The 24655-nt window shown below is 36.9% G+C and overlaps 1 protein-coding gene across 1 annotated transcript in view; it reads left to right on the top strand.

Moving 5' to 3' along the window:
* The first annotated feature begins 3859 nt into the window (after positions 1–3859).
* The window catches only part of LOC135100945 (ATP-binding cassette sub-family C member 4-like), a 44065-nt gene continuing 23269 nt past the window's right edge, over positions 3860–24655 (top strand). Inside the window, exons 1-18 of the mRNA XM_064004564.1 lie at positions 3860–3877; positions 4247–4266; positions 4638–4748; positions 4869–5003; positions 6693–6897; positions 8174–8305; positions 8443–8533; positions 9375–9531; positions 10909–11047; positions 12136–12246; positions 13083–13154; positions 13637–13771; positions 15821–15995; positions 17197–17308; positions 17760–17943; positions 18409–18553; positions 22624–22712; positions 22863–23047. Of these exons, the coding sequence (XP_063860634.1) occupies positions 3860–3877; positions 4247–4266; positions 4638–4748; positions 4869–5003; positions 6693–6897; positions 8174–8305; positions 8443–8533; positions 9375–9531; positions 10909–11047; positions 12136–12246; positions 13083–13154; positions 13637–13771; positions 15821–15995; positions 17197–17308; positions 17760–17943; positions 18409–18553; positions 22624–22712; positions 22863–23047 (2216 nt within the window). The remainder of the gene's footprint in view (positions 3878–4246; positions 4267–4637; positions 4749–4868; positions 5004–6692; positions 6898–8173; positions 8306–8442; positions 8534–9374; positions 9532–10908; positions 11048–12135; positions 12247–13082; positions 13155–13636; positions 13772–15820; positions 15996–17196; positions 17309–17759; positions 17944–18408; positions 18554–22623; positions 22713–22862; positions 23048–24655) is intronic.

Genomic DNA, 24655 nt, shown 5'->3' with positions numbered 1-24655 from the left:
AGTGACACAGGTTGACACAACGACGCCTGACGAAATTTCTTGCATTTATTCTTTTCTTTTCTATTTTCAGCCATCTTTGTGCATGTTTAAGTGTGACGCATTGACAAAGAAAGGATCCTACATGTCTCATCGTGTTTACCAGAATATATAACTATATACTACTCTCTCTCTCTCTCTCTCTTGAATAAAACACGCTCCTTCCTTTCCTTCTTCCCCCTTACACGTACTCTTGCCCTTCCCGCCTTGCTCCTTTCCTTCCCTGCTTCACCCCTCTGCTTCCCTCGTACAGTGGCTCCTTAGTTTACGCCCCTGAGTTCCGCCTCCTGAAAGAGCTCCTGGAGGCGGAATATCCAGACAAACTTGAGATCGTAAGTAATTGTGGAGTATTAATAGTAGTGATGGTGGTGGTGTGGTGGTGGTGGTAGTGGTGGTGGTACCAGTAGTAGTAGTAGTAGTAGTAGTAGTAGTAGTAGTAGTAGCAGTAGTTGTTGTTGTTGCCTTCTACTTGTTTATTACCATCCCCTATTCTTCTTCTTCTTCTTCTTCTTTTCTTTTTCTTCTTCTTTTGTTGTTGTTGTTGTTGTTCTTTTCCTCTTCTTCTTCTTCTTCTTCTTCTTCTTCTTCTTCTTCTTCTTCTTCTTCTTCCTCGTCTTCGTCTTCTTCTTCTTTTTCTTCTTCTTCCTCTATTTCTTCTTCTTTCTTCTTCTATTTCTTCTTCTTCTTCTTCTTCTTCTTCTTCTTCTTCTTCTTCTTCTTCTTCTTCTTCCACCACCACCTCCTCCTCCTCCTCCTCCTCTTCCCTCTACTTAAAATTCAGAGAGAGAGAGAGAGAGAGAGAGAGAGAGAGAGAGAGAGAGAGAGAAGCTGAAATATGTATAAGCAAACAAACCCCATTCAAGTTAACCATAATACTCGTCATCTAACAGCCTGACAATGCAGAACTACCTGTAATCTAATGCAGGTGTCGCCACTTCCCCAGGTAAGCTAGAACACCACTGAAATAACCCATTTCTTCGAGGTCACCATTGGGTCGCGGCTGGTGGATTCCAAGGAGGTCTCTCTCTCTCTCTCTCTCTCTCTCTCTCTCTCTCTCTCTCTCTCTCTCTCTCTCTCTCTCTCTCTCTCTCTCTCTCTCTCGTCCATTATTTAAGTGCCGTAATTAAATAAGGTGCTAGAAATCATCACAGAACTGATTACATGACAGTTAATTGATGATGAAACTAGGGGATTATTATTATCATCACCATTACCATCACCATCACCACCATCACCACCATCATTATAATTACCAATAGTCTCTAAATACATAACAGCAATATATCCTGGAAAATAAGCACATCTTCCCTACTTCTTTCTTCTTCGTTATAGGGGCGATGGCCACGTGGACAGCGAGAAGAAGCTGGCTCGCGTGATGGCTGCCGTGCGGGAGGCGTTAGCGGCCAAATGAGGTAGTGTGTGTGTGTGTGTGTGTGTGTGTGTGTGTGTGTGTTGCCTTTTTTTTTTTTTTTGTGTGTGTGTGTGTGTGTATATAATTCGTAGGATAATTTTACACATATAGCAATTAGGCAGCTGGTAATGAATAATGTATATTTTTATATATTTATTTATTTTTCCTCTTTTTACTTTCCGTAGCATAAGAATGACGCCCAGCGGGACTGAGGAGGGATCAGTTCAATAAGAGCTTTTCCTATTCTAATGGCAGGGCATCCAGGGCCACCTCTATTTCTTTTTAGGGACTATAATATATCTTGATATTTTATTGTTTTGAACAAAAGAATCGAGAAATACTCTTTATGTTATTTCTTCAGTTCTGAAACAGAGTTGCTTCGAACCTGCGCTCGAGTTTTTACAGCGGTCTCTCTAGAAACACCTTTCCTATTTCACCTCCGGTCATGGATCCCCCCGTGGGGAGACTGGCTGGTTTCAGGTCCTACTGAGCTCCGTCTACTTTCAATACTCGACTTCTCAGTGTCCACTGTCACACAATAAAAAATAATTAATTGTCATTTATATAGCTAAAAGAATAATACAAAAAAAATATTAATAAACTTGCCGCCAGTTGTTGCGAGGGTCTAAGGTCACGACAAAAAAATGACAGAATCTCATATACTGTTGACAGTTTTAGGAACACTCCTTAAGACTTTGAGAAAATAAATAAATATATTAATAAAAACGGCATCACTATACGACGGCTCTTGGAGCGACACCAGTTTAAGAGAGAGAGAGAGAGAGAGAGAGAGAGAGAGAGAGAGAGAGAGAGAGAGAGAGAGAGAGAGAGAGAGAGAGAGAGATTAACCCTGATCATGACACATTATTCAGGGCAAGTGCAGCTGAAGAGTACGTGTGTGCGGCGTGGCGTGGCAGACGAGGGTTCTGTGTTGCGAAGGGCGCCCTCCGCTCTACTAACGATGGGAACCAAAAAGAATCTCCTTCCCAATCCTTACATTCAAGCGGGATTTTTCAACAAATTATTTTCCGTGTAAGTAGCTAATATAATGGATCGCCTACAAATAATGATCTCCACACTTAGCAATGTTGAGTTAGATATGCATGTAATTTTGTATGAACTTATCATGTGAGTGCCTTATTACGGTTTGAATCGTGCCCGCGCACCTGGGAGACTCGTAGCTGTACCCAGCGCCCGCCATGGCCAAAGATGCCACGTATACACTCGGCGATGGCTTGCGTTATAACCTTCCCGTGGGCGTTGTGGAAAAGCATGTAGGAAAGGAGACATTTTGTTTGTTGACCAACTAATTTTCATATACATGATGCTGCAATGATTTCACCTTTTAACAGATGGATAAAAAAAAAAAATAAATAAATAAACTTGTTAGAGAGAGAGAGAGAGAGAGAGAGAGAGCACCATGTGAACCCTGCTGATTATCTCCGTGGACTTCGAAAATATTTCTTATGAGATTTAAGGACGTTTCAAAACACAGAACGATGTTGGGAAAGATTCGCTTATGACGAGGCCACAAACGACACTATCAACTCAACAGACTACCATTCACTGTTTATCGCCGGAGCTAAGTGATTCGTGTTGGGCTTGTGTGTAAGTTCCAGCTAACGTATGCTGCAGGAGTTTTCGTGAGAAAGAGGCAAGGAAAATAGCTTCCATTTTTCTGCAAAGAACAGTTGGGAGGAAATTATAGTCTTGTATCTTCCTCCAAAGAGTAAGTAAGAGTTTTCGTGAGGCAGAAGCAAGGAAAATATTAAAAGTATATATTTCCAGCTAAGAACAGCATGCGTTTGACTTGAGTGATGAATGTGATGTCACTGATGTGTGGCCCATCATATTCCTGAATTGGACGGAATTCGTAAACATTTCCACATTTATCGAAAGTTTTAGGTGTTGTTCATGATCATAGTCATATTTCAACAAGAATTCCATATCATCAGTGGAGAAAAAATATTCATGATTATCTGACTAATAATCTTTGTGACTTGAAAATAGTCCTTGTGGGAGAACATAGCGTGTTTGAAAATCATCAACAGGCGTCTGTCTCTACGATAATAATGTCTCACGAAAGCTAACAGGGATGTTTAAGTTGATTTCGCGATGATTTATGAAGGATTTTGCGTCACATCTGGGAGAAACATTCAAGAAAAAAATGACTTATCATCCTTGTGGCGTTTGAAAACAATAAACAAAGCGTTAACAATACCGCTGATAGTGCTGAGGAGGCACCGTGAGGAGTAGAGGATTGGTCGGGGCACGAGCCAAGGGGCAGCGCTAGTGTGATCTGTTGGATCTTAGGGCAGCATAGAACCAATAACCGAGACCGTAAGTTGCTGCTAGAGGAATTATTTGAAACCAATGATGGCGTAAGTGAATGGTGCCTCATTATCAAGGAAAATGAGGTGGCTCAACAGTGTACGTACTTGTAAACCTTAGGTAAACTTTCACCACAGTCTGGGAATTGTATGTGCTGGAGGGAACAGGGAAGACACTGCTCTCTCTCTCTCTCTCTCTCTCTCTCTCTCTCTCTCTCCTTACCACGGGTTTAGTTATGGGTTGCGATCGTAATTTTTTTGGCCTGAGCAGAGGCGTGGTGAGTGTTTGGTTTGTTTCAGATAGTTGTGAGAAGAACATGATATACCAGGATCACCTGAAGTGGGTTTATGTACAGACGTTGTAATGCAATGAACTTTGAACTGCTTTCCTAACACACCCTCCCTTAGTCCACTGAGTTAAGAAAAAAAAAAAATGTTGGAAAAATATAACTTCGACAAGTGAATTCAGCTGTGGCCTGGAGAGTTCAGGTTAGTGTTTAGGTATTGTGATAGTGACTTACGTTTGGTCTGATAAATTTGTGGTGACATGATAGGTAACATGATAAAAGTAACCCCTTAGCTGAGGCTCTTGCTGTCCTAGAACTCTACAGTGCAATCATTGTTGAAGATAGGGCTGATAGGAAGCATGTAAGTATTTTTTTGTCCACTTGGTGATAATTTGTAAAATTGCTGGCTTCTGGTTTTTGAACTTGGGTCACTGAGAATCAAGGTTACCACATCCAAGTGCTGACTCACCTCCTCCACCTTCCCCACCTGACTATGAATGTAAAGAGAGAGAGCGAGAAAGAGAGAGAGTTTATATGTAGTGTCTTACTGGTTATCTGCCTTTCCTCCAATAGGTGGCTTATACCTCTGACAAGGCTGGGTTACCAACGGCCGCTGCAAGAGGAAGATTTATATGCCTGTCGTGATGAGGATGACAGTCGTGTATTGGGTGATACCCTCCATAGGTGAGTTCTGTCACCTGTAAGTTGCTTCACTCCAAACTACATGCAGAAATAGGTAGGTTGTCTTGACAGTTAAAGATGACAATTTTTTATTGCTGACCTCAAATGAGAAACTCCTTACAGGGAATGGGAGAAAGAGTGCCAGGAAAGCAAGACAAATAAGAGGAAACCCAAATTTTACAAGGCAGTTTTGAGGTGTTTCAGACACTCCATCATCACAGCAAGTGTTGTTGCAGGCATTCAGGAATTTTTTATAAAGTAGGTGCTGTCATGTTTTATGATCCAGATATATTTGACCATGTTGGTTTTGGATGTTGGGGGTGCCTTGGCTGCCCCCATCACAATTGGTCCTCATTATCCACCCATTACCTCATCTTGTCTTCCTCTTTGCACATTCTCTCACTTCCACTGCTCTCCTCATTACTACCAACGACTTCATGAACGTTGCAGATGTACAGCTGGCCACACTTTTACAAGGTCTACCCAGCATTATCAAGGCTGGTGAGATTGTAACCCTGAAACACTCTCCATAATGAGTTTCACTCAAGGCATTCATTGGTGGGAGAGAGAGGTAAGGAGGCTGGAGGTAAGAGGGTTCTGAGAAGGGTAGAGGGGGTGTCACTCCTCCTTACCTCTTCCTCCCATCAGTGAATGCTTTGAGTGAAGCTCACTACTCACATTGTTTTGTGGTTACAGTTACAACAGCCTTGACAGTGCTGGGTGGAGATTGCAGAAATGTGGCCAGCTGTACATAAGTAATGTAGGATTGCAAAGAAGCAGACATGCTGCTAGAACATAGGTTTGGAGATAAGGGAACTCTATTTTTCCTGATATTATTTGGTAACCATTATGACAATTCTAATAGGACTTTTTTTTATTTAAAAAAGAAAAGAATGTGCATGCTTGAAATACTACTATCACAACAATATGTATGCATAGATTAGCAAGTTATTCTAGAATAGAATACAAATAAGTCATTCCACTAGAATAAAGGAGAAAGACAGAAATCTGAAACAATTATTCTTTGAGTTATAATAAATTTAAATGTTTGTACTTGACATAATCCCTAATTTCTCTGGACACCACTGACGTCTGTTGTGAGCAGTGAAAAATTCTTAGGCATCCTGTTCATGGTGGACCTGGATGTGGGAACCTATAGTGTGAGGTGGCAGCTGGTGTAAAAACTGTTGGGTTTCATTATGAAATGTTGAGGTGTCCTGCACTAACCAGCAACTGAGCTCCAGTTGTTGCTGATGTAATCACAGCATGAATCCTTGTTATCGAAGTTTGTTGGTGTCACAGCTATCTCAAAATATTTTCCAGTTTTCCTTTTGTGAGGCGGTTGTCCTATAGAATCCTATCACAGCTATTTCTTTATGGGGAGTTCTGAGAAACAGGCATCAGATATGAATATGTAGATAGATACCACAATAAGAAAGCTGTGTTAAATCTAGAATGGATTGATTATTCTCTGGGTGAATTCTTAATTAGGCAGAGAAAGATGGGTTAGGTATCTGTACTTCACCTCTCACTTCTAGTTCTGTGAAAATAACAAAAAATTATAATAACAAGGTAATAATAGGTATCTCATCTCATCACATCTTCCAGATAGATATCTACCATCATAGTACATTTGATTACCATGCTTTAAATCTTGTTTACTCATTTTCCTGTTTTTGTATATCAGAACTCCCTCTTTGTGTTTAGTAAGGGAATTTATTCTGGATTTCCTGTTATTATAGATCTTAGCATTTGTTTTATTCACTGCTTCAGTCATGGAACCCATAATGACAAATATAATGAATAAACTGCAAAGAATTATTCATCATTGCTACTCTGACTTCACTGTTCAGTTTTCCTCAGTTTTCCTGTGCACTATTACACACACACACACACACACACACACACACACACATAGGTATATATTTATATATACACCTTTTTCAGGATTGGGCAACCATTGCTCCTTGTGGAGTTAATTCGCTATTTTTCCGGAAAAGAAGGCTACACAGATGTCCATGGTTGGATCTATTCCTCTGGCATTGGAGTTCTTTCTCTTATTTATGTTTTCACACATTTTGTTTATGGGTGGATAACTGACATATATGGGATGCAAATCAGGATAGCATGCAGCACCCTTGTCTACAGAAAGGTATGATTTTTAACGTGGAATTACGAATTACGCATTTCATTGTATGTACATAGACTGATGTGCAAAGATGACAAAAGAGAAAAAGGCTAATGTTGAATATTATATAGTCAATTAGTATGTAATATTAGGAGTGGAGTTAATGTATAAAATGTATAAAATACATAATGTTTTCATGCAGTCTGTTTCATCCTCACCTGTGGATTTGTCATTGTAGATGAAAATGCCTTTCATTAATCACTGGTCATTATGTTTTTAAGGCATAACCAAAGTCTGTCTATCAGTATGTTAGGACAGCAATGATAGTGGGTATGAAATTTTTATGGTGTTGTTATATTTTGAAATCCTACTCTTTTTTATGTCTTTATGTTGGTTGTCTTCACAAAACTTCACTCCCAAGTACTTTAAATGTTCATCTTGTACCAGTTGTTGACCTTTTACTGCAACTTTTCTCCCTTCATGACCTCTAACAGCTTTCATCATCTCTGTCTTTGCAACAAACATTTGCATGTTACATTTGTTCAACACATTGTTCCATTTTTGCATTTCATTTTGTAGATCCTCCCAGCTGTCCACATATGCAGCAATATCATCAGCTAATAGAGCACTAGTAGACATTAATTTTCTTGATATTACTGTGCACCAAGATAATTGTTGAAAATTCTGGTCATCATTTTCAAGTTATATAATTCAAAGTAAAAGAAAGTCTTGTAACTGCAATCAGTCTAATTTGATTGCTGTGAATCTTAGTACTTTACCATCTTCCTGTGTACAGTTCTGATTATTAACATTATTTCAGATATTATTTGTAAGGGATTTACTTTTTTTTTATTTATTTATTTATTTTTTTTTTTTTTTGTAAGAAAATGAAGAAAGGTGTTCATGGAACAGAAACTTAATCTGTTATACTGAGTGTAATATATATATATATATATATATATATATATATATATATATATATATATATATATATATATATATATATATATATATATATATATATATATATATATATATATATATATATATATATATATATATATATATTTATTTATTTATTTATTTATTTATTTATTTATTTATTTATTTACTTATTGTGTGTGTGTGTGTGTGTGTCTTCATTTTTAGAGTCAGACTTCTGTGGGAACTGATAATTACTGATAGGTGATGATTGTAATATAAACGGTCATTCACCAAAATGTTACTGGATAGTAACTCATGATGACATACAATTCTGTTATGTAAGTAGTAATCTGAGTACTGCATTACTGCCCACCAGATGCTGCGAGTGAGCACAAGAGCAGCAAGCAAGACACCAGTTGGACAGATGGTGAACATGTTCTCCAATGATGTAGGCTATTTTGATACATGTTCTTCTTTCTTGTGCTATGCTTGGATTGCACCTATTCAGGTAAATCTTAGAATATTTTCATAGAGTCACTTGTTTACTTTTTTTAATTAATATACTCGTACTGAGAATTTATTTTATTATATCATATGTTTATCACTTTGAAGGTTATGTTCATAAAATGCCTGTAAATTTTGCAGGGAATTATTGCTCTGGGAATTTTGGCAAGTGAGCTGGGGCCATCCTGCCTGCCTGGCTTTGTATTGCTTGTATTTCTGTTCCCAATACAGAGTAAGTGTGCCATCTGTGAAAATAATTTTCTATAAGTACATGTTTATTCTTATAGGTTCTGCTATACTCTTTCAGCATCATAAATTTTGGTGTCACTGCTGTTATGGAAATATACTCTAATGTGGTTCTAGCTCATTATTTTGTTAAAGCTCACTATGTGTTCATGTAGATACATAACAAAAGTTATAGTTCATCTAAGCATTCATTTCTGGGTTCTGGTGTCATCAGGTCCTTTCATAAATACATAAATTCTGTAAGCTGATTTCACACAAAAGATTGAAAACTTTCTGATAAGTCTGGCAGCTCTTGAAAAAAATCTTTGTTGTCTTTTTTCTTTGCATATATTATATAATTCTGATTGTAAGAGTATGTGGATATTTGCTGTGGTGGTATCATATTAAAAGTAAGAGGTCTTTAGAGTGCAGGCTGTAACTGCACTTTTTTATTGAGACAAGAAAGGAAATAGGAAGAGGGGATCTGGGGAGGATCAGCAGGTTTGCATCACCCACCCACTCAGCCCCTGTATGTACCTCCTGGAGAGTAGCTTGGTTATAATGGCTGGTGTCTACTGACTCCTTGCCTGTCTTTGTAACACAAGTAACAAATTAACTGTAAGCTAGTGCAGCAAAGTGATCAAGGTGTTAGCTCCTGTTTATATGGTTCAGTATGAGGATGCTAGGCTTCATGTTTTTTGAGATACTTCTTCCCATATGTAAGGTACTGTTAACACAACATAAACCCACACCCATAACCACACACTTACCAATAACTCCCTAACACACACACACACACACTTTTCTCTTTTATGATGTATTGATGGTGATAACATCTCTCTTATCAGGTCTTATTGGCAAGGGTTTCTCAAAGGTGAGGCTGGCCACTGCCAAACAGACAGATAAGCGGGTGCGACTCATGCTTGAATTTATCAATTCCATACGGGCAATCAAGATGTTTACCTGGGAGAAACTCTTCATTGATTTTTTGGAAACTGCAAGGAAGTATGTGTCACATATGTAGTTGTTTGTTCTTGATGTACAAAGCAAGATGTATAACTCTTGGACTAGGCAGCTACTTTGATTTCTGGCATAGAAGTTGATACTCATATTAGTTGACCATCAACTAACCATGTTCTATTCTGGTGATGTCACTTTAGTTATAATCCTCTTAAACTTCTTAGGCTATAAAATATTCATGTTTAGTTTTGTTTTTTATAGAAACCACAAAAATAGTGAAGTTTGAGTAGATTGCAGCATGTATGAAGTTGTTCTTTTGCTTAGTTTGGTCTTATCAGGTGGCTGGAAAAAAATCAGTGACTCATCTTTCATGGATTAACATTTTGTACCCTTCATTGTGGAACTTGTGAATGCAAAAGTTGTGCAGCACTTTATAAATTCCACCTACTTCAAAATTGCCTAAGAATGAGGAGGCTTCTAAATAAAACATGTTGGTAGGGCATGCAAAATGTATGAAGATGTTGCAGATTTGATCTGTATTTAAACCCTCTGTAGGTAAGTACAAAACCTTGAAGACAAGTCACAGGTCCTAAGAGGGGCCACATGTCAGTGACAGGCCAATGTGGAGGCAAGTGAGGAAGACACATAATAAATAATGCTGGGTCCTAGAACCTGGATCAGTTCGGCCAGTGCCTTGGGCACATAATGAATGATGCCAGGTATTTGTATCAGTGCCAGAGGTACTTTTCTTGGTCATTGGTGTCAGTACCCTCTCACTTGAAATTAATTCATTCAAATACCAGCCTTCTTGATTTCAGTCACCTTATTTCTTGCTCATTAATTCCATTTCCTTTAATATATTTACATTTTTAGTGATTTTTACTATGGTTTAACCCTATCACAGTTTTGTTACAACTATCACTATTTTAACCTACCATTTTAGTTGATTCAAACATTATATATATATATATATATATATATATATATATATATATATATATATATATATATATATATATATATATATATATATATATATATATATATATATATATATATATATATATATATATATATATATATATATATATATATAGGAGGGACACTGGCCAAGAGCAACAAAATCCAATAAAAAAAGCCCACTGGGATGCCAATCCCAGAACAGGGTCCAAAGCAGTAGTCAAAAATTGAAGTGACACCATATGACCATGATAGTGAGCAACTCTCTCTCTCTCTCTCTCTCTCTCTCTCTCTCTCTCTCTCTCTCTCTCTCTCTCTCTCTCTCTCTCTCTCTCTCTCTCTCTCTCTCTCTCTCTCTTAATTTATTATTCTTTTAATCAGTCAATCAATTGAACAAGCCATTTATGGTATGTTTACCTTTGTTCTTGCCATGATTTACCAGTCTTTGTTTCAAACTTGCAGGTATGAACTGGAAGAGATAAGAAAAAAAAATGTGCTTCAGTCCCTCAATGCATCCATCTTTAATACACTGACAAAAGTAATGGTTTTTCTGTGTCTGGTTACATATGTGTTGCTGGGCTTCCCATTTCAAGCAGAAAAGGTGAGACTTAGACATTTGTTGTATCACTGTATTGAGTATAAAATAAATAGGATGAAACAAGAAAAGCATCATGGCAGTGAATAGACTAGAAACAAAAATACAAGATGAATGGAGTTGTGTGGTTTGAAATTAGAAGTTAAAAGTTTCATAAATTTCTGGGAAGATTTTCTAGTATTTATTTATTTGCTTATTTATTTATTTGTTTATTTATTATTATTTTTTTTATTTATTTATTTTATTTATTTATTTATTTATTTATTTTTTTTTATCAAAATTGGCTTGTGCAGAGTTTCTTAAGATGCTGTGCTTGATTCTCTCAACCACTCCACATTTCTCTCCTTCACCTTAAATTGAGTTACCAAATCTTTTTATACACACTCATAATTTTCATTATTCATTCTTTACACTACATGTACTTGTGAAGCATCTCATTTCAGTTGTTTGGCTTCTCAACCTTTATCTTTCATTCTACACCTAAGCCCTATTTGCATATGTGACAATGGAATTATCTAGTCCCTCAGACTTTTTTATTATGTTTTTTTTTTGCTTACTGTCCATATCTTTATTATGTTCCCTGGAAGCTTTGTGCATGTGTAGTACACAGGCTATATTTGTTATTTCTGTGTTAAAAAATTAATTGAATAATGCTGTATGCCACTGTTGCCGAGTTTATGCTTCAAATGCGTCTAAAAGAAAAAAAAAAGGACATTAACTGTATGTATAGGCATAATGTTTAGTGGATATGAATGAGAGTATCAAGACACTTCAAAAACTAGATTGGCCCTTCTCTTCCTCTACTTATTTCTTTTTTGTTGGAACATGTCATCATCAGCTTTTTTCCTTTGTTGGTCTTTTCCAGTACATCAAAGAGATGGATTATTGAAGATTGTAGTATTTTGCTTTATTTATATGTTTTAGAGACCTGAGTTTTCAGGCTGCAATAACAACCCAAGTGAAGGTGAATTACTAAATTACCAGTTGGTCATCTAATGTACATTAATTTATGAGTAATATTTCGAAGGGTTCCCTTATTTTAGTCAACACATAGCTGATTATTTCACAGATGCTACATGGAATATTTGTTACAGGTGTATCTGACAGTTACCCTAATCACCAGTGTTCATAATTCACTTGCTGTGTACTTTCCTATGGCTGTGATTGGAGCTGCAGAATTTTATATGTCCTGTCTTAGATTGCAGGTATGTTCTATACTATACTATAATTTATGTTATCCTTTGAAATGACTCATACATGAGATTTACAGTATGCAATATGGATCAGAATAAGTATGTTTTGAATACAATATTTGATTTTTTATTGATGAATTACAAACATAGTGTTTTTACTGATATGAAGAAATAACATATCTTGTTATCATACTGTCCTGTTGATATTTACACATTATGTGATACTTTTGAATAAAGGAGGTAATGTGTTATTAGACATCACATACACATTGTGATATTTAAAAAAACGAGGAAGTAATGTGTTATTAGACATCATATAGCCTAGGGAAACTAAAATGAAGCTATGACCTTGGAAACAAAAATTTTTACCTCCTGTGACTAGAGGGATGGCCTGGTTGCACACTGCAACCAGGCTGGAAGGAAACTATCAATGCATTCCCTGCATATAGTAAAGGATGACTAAAAGGGCCAAAACAAGGGGATTGGTAACACTACTGTGATTTTGATTCTCAAATAAAATCAGATTGGCTTTATCTGGGGCACCTCCTTTCAAGGGGGATCTAAGGCTGGTATATAGATAGATAGATAAATATATACACAGCAGCTTTCTGTCTTTCTGTCATTTATGAGTGCACTCTTTGAAATTTGAATATCCTGAGAACTTACAAATTAGTGTGAAATGTATGTATGTAAAAATATTTTTCAGCCTAGAAAAATGTGAGCTTTAATTTCTCTAGCCAAAGAGAAGAAAAAAAAGAGCCTTTCAGTTAATACCTGTTAGAGTATTTACTTAGTAAAATTAATACCTTTTATTGTTGGTAACATTTTAATTGTATATATTTTCTCAGAGTAAGCTGGAGATGGAGGAGAAAGATATCACTGGATTTATTCAACATATAAAGCCTCATTCAAAACCTAAGGTAGGATTATTTAAGATAACTATTATTGTAGTTCTGTGTAGACTGAGCTAAAGATTTTAGGGGAAGAGAATTTCATTTGTTATGGAAAATGATTGCTTAGTGAAATTGCACACACATATAACTTCACTGTTAATTTTCACCTGCATTGCAGATACAGTACATGTGCTGATTTGGTTTTATTGAGCATACTTTATGAATGTGTTATATAAGAAAATTATAATCAATTTTCTCTCTCTCTCTCTCTCTCTCTCTCTCTCTCTCTCTCTCTCTCTCTCTCTCTCTCTCTCTCTCTCTCTCTCTCTCTCTCTCTCTCTCTCTCTCTCTCTCTGAATTTGAGAATTTGTTGTAGTGATAGAAACTGACTAGAATTTTCAGTAGTACTATAAGAGAACTTCCCATGCTGATTCCTGCTTGATTCCTAGAGGTCTGATTTGGTGCAAGATTTAGAGTTGTGTGTAGGAAATTAAGAAATATTGTTTCAGGACTGTCGCTTGACTGTGTATGAAGTGACAGCCAGATGGAACTGTGTAGCCAAGGAAAACATCATAAGTAATGTGTCATGTTCAGTGAAAGCTGGAGATCTGCTGGCCATTGTTGGTCTTGTTGGATCAGGAAAGGTATGGCCTCTCTTCTGCTCTCAGGAAAAGTGCATTTGCAGTTATGAATCTGTTTATAAAATCTTATCATAGTTTTAAGAGTGAAATAATGAATGATAGAAGTAAAGTGGAAAATGTATGCACTGGACTAGAAGTTAAATTGATATAAATACTTTTTGGTGATTTTGATGTAGGGTATTCCTCTAGAGCTGCATCAGTGATAAGATATTAACCTGAATACCTCTTAAGCACAAAAATATTTGCTGCAACTTTGCTCAATACTGCAAACTGAAGAAAGTTTATTAAAGCTAATGTTTTCCATGCCCTCGCTGGCCTAAACCCTCGGAAGGCTTATGGACCTGATAGGGTCCCTCCTATTGTTCTCCAAAACTGTGCCTCCGTGCTTGCACCTTGCCTAGTCAAACTCTTTCAGCTCTGTCTGTCAACATCTACCTTTCCTTCTTGCTGGAAGTTTGCCTACATTCAACCTGTTCCTAAAAAGGGTGACTGTTCTAATCCCTCAAACTACCGTCCTATTGCTTTAATTTCCTGCCTATCTAAAGTTTTTGAATCTATCCTCAACAGGAAGATTCTTAAACATCTATTACTTCACAACCTTCTATCTGATCGCCAATATGGGTTCCGTCAAGGCTGCTCTACTGGTGATCTTCTGGCTTTCCTTACTGAATCTTGGTCATCCTCTTTTAGAGATTTGGTGAAACTTTTGCTGTTGCCTTGGACATATCCATCTATCAACTCGACACAACCTTCCAGACAACTATCCCCTCTTCTTCAGTGACACTCAACTGTCCCCCTCTTCTACACCGAACATCCTCAGTCTGTCATTTACTTATAATCTGAACTGGAAACTTCACATCTCATCTCTAGCTAAAACAGCTTCTATGAAGTTAGGCGTTCTGAGACGTCTCCGCCAGTTTTTCTCACCCCCCCAGCTGCTAACTCTGTACAAGGGCCTTATCCGTCCATGTATGGAGTATGCTTCACATCTCTGGGGGGGTTCCACTCATACTGCTCTTCTAGACAGGGTGGAATCAAAAGCTTTTTGTCTCATCAACTCCTCTCCTCTAACTGACTGTCTTTAGCCTCTCTCTCACTGCTGCAATGTTGCATATCTAGCTGTCTTCTACTGCTATTTTCATGCTAACTGCTCTTCTGATCTTGCTAACTGCATGCCTCCCCTCCTTCCGCAGCCTCACTGCACAAGACTTTCTTCTTTCTCTCACCCCTATTCTGTCCACCTCTCTAATGCAAGAGTTAACCAGTATTCTCAATCATTCATCCCTTTCTCTGGTAAACTCTGGAACTCCCTGCCTGCTTCTGTATTTCCACCATCCTATGACTTGAATTCCTTCAAGAGGGAGGTTTCAAGACACTTATTCATCAATTTTTGACCACTGCTTTGACCCTTTTGTGGGACTGTCATTTCAGTGGGCATTTTTTTTATTGGATTTTTGTTGCCCTTGGCCAGTGTCCTTCCTACATAAGAAAAAAAATAAATAAATAATGGAAGATGGTGTCTTGATGGCCTAGTTGCTCCAGTGAACCATTGTTAATGAACTCTTTATTTCACTTATACCCTAGGAAACATTTCTATGTATATGTACACATAAGTAATGAAACAAGGTTATGAGAGCTAGAATCACACTGGATGGGATCAACATGGTGTTGATGTCATTGGTTCTAAGGCTTCTCATGTGATCTGATTGTCATACATACAGAACAAAGTAAATGAGTTTTGTGAAGTGTTCTCATTTATTTTCTGTACTTTGTCATTTAATCTTGCAATTTAAAGTGAATTTACTCACATGAATCAAAGTAGAGGACAAATTACTTTAAGCATTTATGTGTAAATACACCTATGAACTTTACCTACATTGCAGTACCTGTCATTTAAACAGAAGATAATTTTATACAAAACTCCTACAATAGTATGTCAAATTCATTCAGTAAAAAGAAATAAGTTTTCTAGACTTTATCAGTTTTTGCTGTATTACTAAGAGCCTATTGTCTTGCCCTTAAAATGTGGTTCAAGGAAATGTATATTTTCAGACCTCATTTCTGAATGTCATCCTGGGAGAGCTTCCTGCTCATGTTGGGAGGGTCTTTGTCCAAGGCAAGATAAGCTACGCCTCCCAGGAGCCATGGGTGTTCTCTGGCACTGTGCGGGAGAATGTTGTCTTTTGTCAGCCATTTAATGAAAAGAAATACCTGGAGGTTATTAAAGGTATGCTATGCTTTTATCTTGAGGTGGATTAGGAATACCATTACTCTCATTTGCAGGTTAACTTGCAGATACTGTTCAAACTACCTGAGTTGTGAGATACACTCTGCCATTAATGAAATGTCAGGTATGAATAGGGCATTTCTGTCACAGCCATTTCTTGCAGATGTCTCCTCTGGAAGGAAGTAAGATGTCCTACTTAATGATGCTTATGTGAACTGAACCACAAAATGGGGATTTATCTTTTCATTATAAATATTCATTGAACAAGTTAAATAATTTGGGCACCTTTGTTGAGTATTGTGCAAATTTGAAAATATGGAGGAAGAGGTACTAGAGAAAGCTTTAGAAGAGAGGAAACTACAATTGTCATCTATAATGCACATTTTTCCAATGAATTTTTGCATTGTGAACAGTTTTTAAACAGTTTTCACTATTAAAATTACATTAATATAATGTATAAAAAAAATCATCTTGCAATGAGCCTCCATCCCTCTCATCACTCAGTTGGACACTATCTCCTGCTCAGGATTGTTCTCACAAGTACAGAGGAGATTGAGGACAAGTGCTGCAGCTTACACATTGGGGATGCAGTGTAGTGACTTGGGGTTCATGCTGGGGTCTCAGGACTTACCAGGCTATTCTCCTACTGACTAGCTTTTTACACACTGGGAGAAACCCAAGATAAACACACATTGGTTCTTTTCTCACTTATATTTGCATGCACAAATATTGTAGCCTTTCAAAATTTAAATACAAATAACAGAAGCAATGTGTTCACCAAACACTTCAGTCTGTATTGTTTATCCCACTTCTTTGCCTTAAGAACACATGGCACTGTACAGCACACAGTCTCATTAAAGCAAAACCTCTGAGGACTCACTCAGATGAGAGGAGAAAGCAAGTTTCTCTCTCTCTCTCTCTCTCTCTCTCTCTCTCTCTCTCTCTCTCTCTCTCTCTCTCTCTCTCTCTCTCTCTCTCTCTCTCTCTCTCTCTCTCTCTCTCTCTCTCTCTCTCTCTCTCTCTCACACAACAAGGGATTGCCTATTTAGATTTCAGAAATCCATTGAGCTTTGCCTTTGGAATAATAGAAAACTCCTAAGATCTTTAGAAAACCTCATTAATTTGGAAATAATTATTAGATTAAAGGATATGTAATGTGTACTTACAATGCATGGCCTGATAAAGCATTTTGCTCCATCAGTATGTGCCTTAGAGCAGGACCTAAAGGAGTTGCCGAATGGAGACTTCAGTCTGGTGGGGGAACACGGCACAGCCCTCAGTGGTGGGCAGAAAGCACGGGTCAACTTGGCCAGGTGGGCTGGATGAACGTTTTATAAGTAATAGTTACTTAAGGATGGCTGATTGGTGAAATGTCTTTTTAACTTATAATTGCATGTCCTTGTAAAAATCAGTGCATATGAGAGGGGTGTTAGGCCTACCATTTCAGGAAGTTTAGGATTTTTTGATGATCATAGAGTGATATCATTAGCTGTTTCATCTCTAGAATTATTTCACTCTTGTCCTTTCACATTGGCATTGGGTGAATGTTAGGAATGGTATGTGAAAAGAATGAAAAAGCTGTGAGAATCAAAGACTGTGTCTAGAAATTGTGAGCTAAGAATGCTCCTTTATGACCACTCCTTTAAAGGGAATCCCTAGAAGGGACAATATGCTGGTCATAGGTTGATAATAATAAGTTATTATGGTAGACATGATCATATTGAAAGCAGTGATGGCTAGTAATGATGATGCCTTGTTTTCCAGAGCCATATACAATGATGCTGATATATACCTGCTCGATGACCCACTGAGTGCTGTTGATACCCGTGTGGGTCGTCATATTTTTGATAAGTGCATTATGAAGTACTTGAGGCACAAAGTAAGGATCTTGGTGACCCACCAGGTCCAGTATCTTAAAGAAGCCTCCAAGATTCTCGTCTTGAAAGAAGTACTGGTGATTTGTATTGATATTGCTATTGTAGACAGATTCACTGCATGAGTCATGGCGGATTTATGGGGAAATTATATGTCAGGGATTTCACTGTTAGGATATAATACAAAATGTCTCAGGAAAGATTGCCATTGACTGAAGAAGGGGATGAAGATGAGGATTATTATTATTTGATAATATGATCTCATTATTTGATATATGATCTCATGAGAAGAGTTAACCGATAGTTAAATCTTGATGTTTATTTTGATGAATGAATGTTCAGTAAGTCAGAGATTGGTTTTTGTACAACTTCTTTCTGTGATATAGAGACATGATAGAAAATAGTGAGAGAGAATATCATGAGCATTGCTGATGTTTTAAACATTCACATTGCAGTACTTTGTGCATGTTGCTGTGGAGGAGCTAAATTACTGTAGCAGCATTTGTCTGGCTATGGTAACTTGAAGTTCAATGTTGCAGGGACACGTACATGCATATGGGGCATATACACAACTGGTGAATAGTGGCATTGACATTGGATCTTTGGTAAAAGAAAAGGAGAATACCTCAATATTATCTGAAGAAGGAGTTGTAAAGTCTAAGCAAGACAATAACAACATTGAAAGTAAGTCATATTTACACATAGATTTAGAGTTGTTTAGCTCATACTATACTTTCTTAGTGTAAAGAAGACAAGAAAACATTGTAGAACATTGAAAATGAGATATACTTATGTATATGACATGTAAGCATGCATATGTACATAACATGTAGGTTATGTGCAGTTTACGTAATTTCTACCTTATATAGTTATGCATTTATTTAAGTCATCATCTTGACTTTGCATGAATGTGAATGACTCCATGTACTCATATGAAGGTCCTTCTTATCCTATCCTCAGTTAAGATATGCCAGTGTCTAATGATCTGACAACTTTATCTGTTCAACTATCTCTATTTATTAGGCTGACATCTCCATAAGAGTGGCTCAGTAGAAAATACACACACACACACACACACACACACACACACACACACACACACACACACACACACACACACACACACACACACACACACACACTGTTATGGCGGACAGAGAAGTCAACACAAACAGGCGCTTCTGAAAATCCAACCATCTATGTTGCTGAGAGTTGCCCTAGTGGAAATACAGAGGTGAGAGTTCACACTGGTTTTACTCGTTGCTGTCCCATCTCCAAAAGTACTTTGTAGAAAGCAGTTAAATTGTTATAATGAGCTGTGAAGAGGGGGATACTTCGGTCCCCACTATGTTGTTTACACCACTAGGGACCATCCCGAAGGCAAGACAGAGAGACTTCTCGGGATTTGGGGAAGAGGACCGAAGGGTCAGGGAAACAATGATTAAAAGGAGAATTATCACACTGGAAATTGAAGTGAAGGAAATGAAGGATAGATTTGCCAAGATGGAGAAGATAGTTGAAACTTAGATCACCAAGAAGGGGATGTGGAAAGGTGCATACGACGATCTACATAAAAAACTAACATTATATGAAAAGAATGCAATGGAATATGAAGGCAAAGTGGAAAAGTTAAACGTAAAACAGAAAAATTGGAAGAAAGAACAAGAGGAAGAAAAGATCGATTTTGGGAAAATTGTGGAGGAACAAACAAAGGCAAACGACACAAAGTTAACAGAAAAGTTGTTCAAGTTATAAAACAGAAAGAAAATTTGCTGAGAGACACTGTGGATAAGAAAAAAAACTTGTGGTATTCGGACTGAAGGAAGAGTGTACACCTCAGTGGACTGAAAGAGAAAAGAAGGAAAAGATATGTGTGGAAAAATTAGTGGGGACATTACAAGAAGAAAAAGAGCTGACTGGAGAGATCAAAGAAATTAAAAGATTGGGTAGATATGTTGAGGGTGGACAGCGTCCTATGAAAATAAAGTTTAGGTCACAAGTGGCAGCTGAAGAAACACTGAGTAAATCCTGGAAACTGACCAAGGTGGAAGAATACAAACAAGTGTGGATAAAAAAGATAGAACCAGAGAAGAGAGAGTTACTATAAATGAACTAAGAAAAGAAGCAAATGAAAAAAACAGAAAACTATCAGAGGTGGAGAAAAAACAGTTCTTTTGGAGAGTCATGGACATGAGGTTGAGAAAGTGGTACAGGAGGGAAGTAAATGCAGAAGGGGAAGACTAAAAGTAGCGTACATGAACATAAATGGACTAATGTCGGCAGTGTTGAAACTAGAAGACTATTTAAAAGTGGAGAAACCAGACATCATGGGAATTGTTGAGACTAAATTGGCAAGTGAAGGGGATATATTAAATATTGGTGAAGGAAAATACAACCTCTGGATGAGCAATATAAAGAATAAACGGGGAGGAGATGTGATGCTTCTAGTTTGGAAGGATTTATTAGTGGAATCTGTCACATATAGGGTGGAGGAGGCAGAAGTATTGAAAATAAGCTTAAGACAGAATATTGGAAGATACCATAACATTTTGGTGACTTATGTTTCCCCTATTCCAACTCTTGGAGAGAGGATGAATATAAGAAAATGCTTGAGGACACAAGGACTTGTTTGGCAGAGCTGCTTGAGGAAAATGACGATATACTCTTGATGGGGGACTTTAACTGTAAAGAGATATCTTGGGAGAATTGGACTACAGAAGGCAGTGAGTTATCATGGGGAAACAAACATGAGACTGTGTGTGCAAAGACAATTCATAAATTTAAAGAAAATTTAGATAAAAGTCAATATGGAGATGGGACAGCACAAGCCTAGTGTGGCTCTTCTGTATTTCATAGCTAGGTAAATACACACACACACACACACTCTGCTGAGCTTCTATACAAAAGTAATAGATGGAGTGCAAGAGAGGGAGGGATGGGTTGATGTGGTATACCTGGATGTAAAAAAAGCATTTGATAAATTTCCCCATAAAAGCATTATATGGAAGCTAGAGAATGGAGGAGGACTAAAGAGAGCAACATTATTTACAAGGGAGGGAAATGATAACAGTAATCAGAGACATTAATTCAAGTTGGCAGAAAGTGACAAGTGGGATACTGCAAGGATCTGTGTTGGCACTTATTGTGTTTCAAATATATGTAAATGATATGACAGAGAATCTAAATAGTTATATAAATCTGTTTGCTGATGATGCAAAAATAACAAAAATAATAAAGGATGAAAATGACTGCAAGGAGTTATGAAAGGATATTGACAAGATACATGCATGGAGGAAAAGATGGAAACTAAACACTTTAAACACTTTAAACACTTTATTATGTTTGTCTGTAATACATATATAAGCTTAAGGTACAATTAATTGAAAGACAAACAGCCCATTATGAAGCACAAGCTTTTTGGGCACACTTAATATCTACTTAATACTGAAATGTAAAACAACACTAAACTAAAAATCTAATTGAAGAAAATGTAAAAAAAAAAAAAAAAATTAATAGCAATAACAAAAGATTTAGGGACTAGAATTTAATGCCAGAAAATGCCACATGTTGGAAATGGGAAAAAATAAAAAGAGACCTTTATGGAAATACAAAATGGAAGGAGAAATAGTAATGAAAAGTAATGAATAAAAAGATTTTGGAGCAATGATTCAGGACATATTATTACCTGAAAGACACATAAATTGGATATTTGGCTTTACATATAGCTTCTAATAAACATTTATGTGGCATTTAACTACTTAGATAAAGAAATGATGAAGAAAATTATAACAAGCATGATACATCCTAAATTGGAATACGCAGCAATAGTTTGGGTTCCACATAGAAAAAAAAAGATATATGGAAACTGGTAAGAATACAGAGGATAGCAACAAAGATAGTACCAGAATTGAAAGACTAAGCAATGAAGAAAGACTTGAAGGGATGGGATTACCAACACTTCAAGAGAGAAGAAAAAGAGGAGACCCAATAACAATGTACAAATTAATAAACAATTTAGAAAGAATAGACAGAAATGATGGAGGAGGGAGAGAGAGAGACAGATGAGAGGTAATGGGCAAGAAAATAAAGAAGAGTGGATGTTCCAGTGACATCAAGAAACACAGCTTCCTGCATAGAACTATTGAAATCTGGAATGATTTGAAGGAAGAGGTGGTTGCAACAAACAGTGTACACATGTTTAAAGAGAAACTGGATAAATATGGTTATGGAGTCAGAACAAAATGAGCTTTGGCTCATGCCCTGTACAATACAACTATGTAAGCAAGGTAACTAGGTAAACACACACACACACACACACACACACTTGTTGCTGATATAAGCATGGGATAGATCCCTGTTAATTGGGCTGGCTTTGATCCAAATTATTATAATAGGTTTTCCTGTTGTCTTTTTTGTAAGTTGGTCACCTGCTGCTCTATATCATTATTTGGAGGGAACTTTGGGCATTAATAAATTTAGTTCCATTTAGTTTAATTTCATTTGTTGCTTTGCAATTATGTGTTCATAAGGTGGCAACAGTGATAACTAGGTGTTGCTAAAGAAAAGAGTTCAAAATTATGCAAGAAGATTATGCTTTGAATAGCTGAAGAATATTGACATTTAATTTAATTATAGTTACAAACTGCTTATGTAATTCACAATGGCCATTTAAGGCAACACACCATAAGAAAGACAGGACAGGATGTCACTCAAAGGAAAATGTTATTTTATGTGTAATCATATCTTGAATTCAGGTCAAAAGATAACTGCCAGCCATGCAGAACAGAAACAGAACTTCACAGCTCCTTTGACCAATGGTGTACCTCATGAATGTTCCAAACAGGTAAGATGAACAAATGTTCTGCCTTAAAGATTTCTCTAAATGAGCAATTATTTATTGTCATCTTGTAGTTACAAATGAGTATATTTTTAATTAATTTACCCTAATTATCAGTGAAAATACTTTGCTTGCACAGTTTATCTTTCATTTCAGATTGGTTGTTCAAATAAGGAAATTAAGTATGATGAAGAGGACAGACTAAGTGGATCAGTCAATGCTGCTTCCTTCACTAAATACTTTAAGGCTGGTCTCGGCTGGCCCTTCCTTATCTTCTTCCTGCCCATGAATTCCATTGTGCTAATCATGACTTTAGGATCAGATTATTTCCTTTCATACTGGTAAAGTAGTCTATCAAAAATTAAGTAATTCAGTAATGCAACTTGTCAGTTTTGTTGTGTACTATATATATATATATATATATATATATATATGTTTGTGTGTGTGTGTGTGTGTGTGTGTGTGTGTGTGTGTGTGTGTGTGTGTGTGTGTGTGTGTGTACCTAGTTGTATTTACCTAGTCGTAAAATACATTACAAGAGCCACACTAGGCTCGTGCTGTCCCATCTTTATATTGACTTTTATCTAGATTTTCTTTAAATTTATGAATTGTCTTTGCACACACAGTCTCATCCTTAAGTTTGTTCTACACTGTTACACTTCTGTGTGGGAAGCATGTTTCTTGATGTCTTCTGCAAACACTCCTTTTCAATTTCCTTCCATGTCCTCTTGTGTCTCTCGTATCTGATATCAAGAGGTCTTCTCTGTCCAACTTTTCCATTCCTTCCAATATTCTATATATTGCTATCAAATCACCTCTTTCCCTCCTTTTTTCTAGTGTAGTCAGGCCCAATCTCTTCAACCTTTCCTCATAACTATACTCTTTTAAGCTTGCAGGGATTTTAGTTGCAGCTCTAGATTCTTTCTAACTTTCTTGTATCCTTTTTCAAACTTGGCGACTGCACTAATGCTGCGTACTCCAATCTCAGAGGTATCATCATTGTTATCAGTTTTTTTTTATCATATCTTCATCAATATAGGAGAATGCTATCTTGATGTTTCTCTGCAGATTATATGTTTCTCCTGTAATTTTGTTTATGTGCTTCCCAAATGATAAATTATCAGTAATAATTACTCCTAGGTCTTTTTCTTCTGATCTTATAGAGATTTCCTCATTCCCTAAGTAATAGTTGCCAATTGGTCTTCTCACACTTTTTCCAAATCTCATCACACTACATTTTTTAGCATTAAACTCCATGTTCCATCTCAATGACCATTCATTAATCTTAATTAAGTCCTGATTTAAAGCATTGCAGTCCTCTTCATTTGTTACTTTCCTCATAATCTTAGCATCATCAGCAAAAAGGTTCTTGTAACTTTCCACACCTTCTGTCATATCATTTACATAAACTGTGAATATGATAGGTGCAAGTACCGAACCTTGCGGGACTCCACTTATTACCGTTCTCCAGTTCGACCTGCTGCCTTTAATTACTGTCCTCATTTCTGTTTGTCAAAAAGTCAGTTATCCACTTTAACAGTGATCCACTGAGTCCTCCAATTTTTTCCAGTTTCCATATTAGTCTTCTGTGCGGAACTTTATCAAATGCTTTTCTCAGATCTAAGTATATGCAGTTGCCCCACCCATCTCTCTTTTGCACTATATCTATTACTCGAGTAGAAATTTATCAAATTCGTAACACAAGAACTCTGTTATCACCTAGTTGTCTTCTAGGTATTTCACCCATCTGTTCTTGATAATCTCTTCACAAATCTTCGCCACCACACTTGTGAGCAATACAGGTCTATAATTTAATGGATCTTCTTTACTTCCGTTCTTGTGAATTGGGGTAATATCCACCTGTTTCCAATCTATGGGTACTCTACCTTTCACGAGGGTAATGCTAATTATATTGTGCAACTCTGAGACTAATTGTGAGGTACACTCTT

This window comes from Scylla paramamosain, chromosome 5, assembly GCF_035594125.1.
Source record: "Scylla paramamosain isolate STU-SP2022 chromosome 5, ASM3559412v1, whole genome shotgun sequence".
NCBI classification, from domain to species: Eukaryota; Metazoa; Arthropoda; class Malacostraca; order Decapoda; family Portunidae; genus Scylla; species Scylla paramamosain.
Note: the sequence above shows the minus strand (reverse complement) of the source record. Positions and strands in the feature narration are given on the sequence as shown.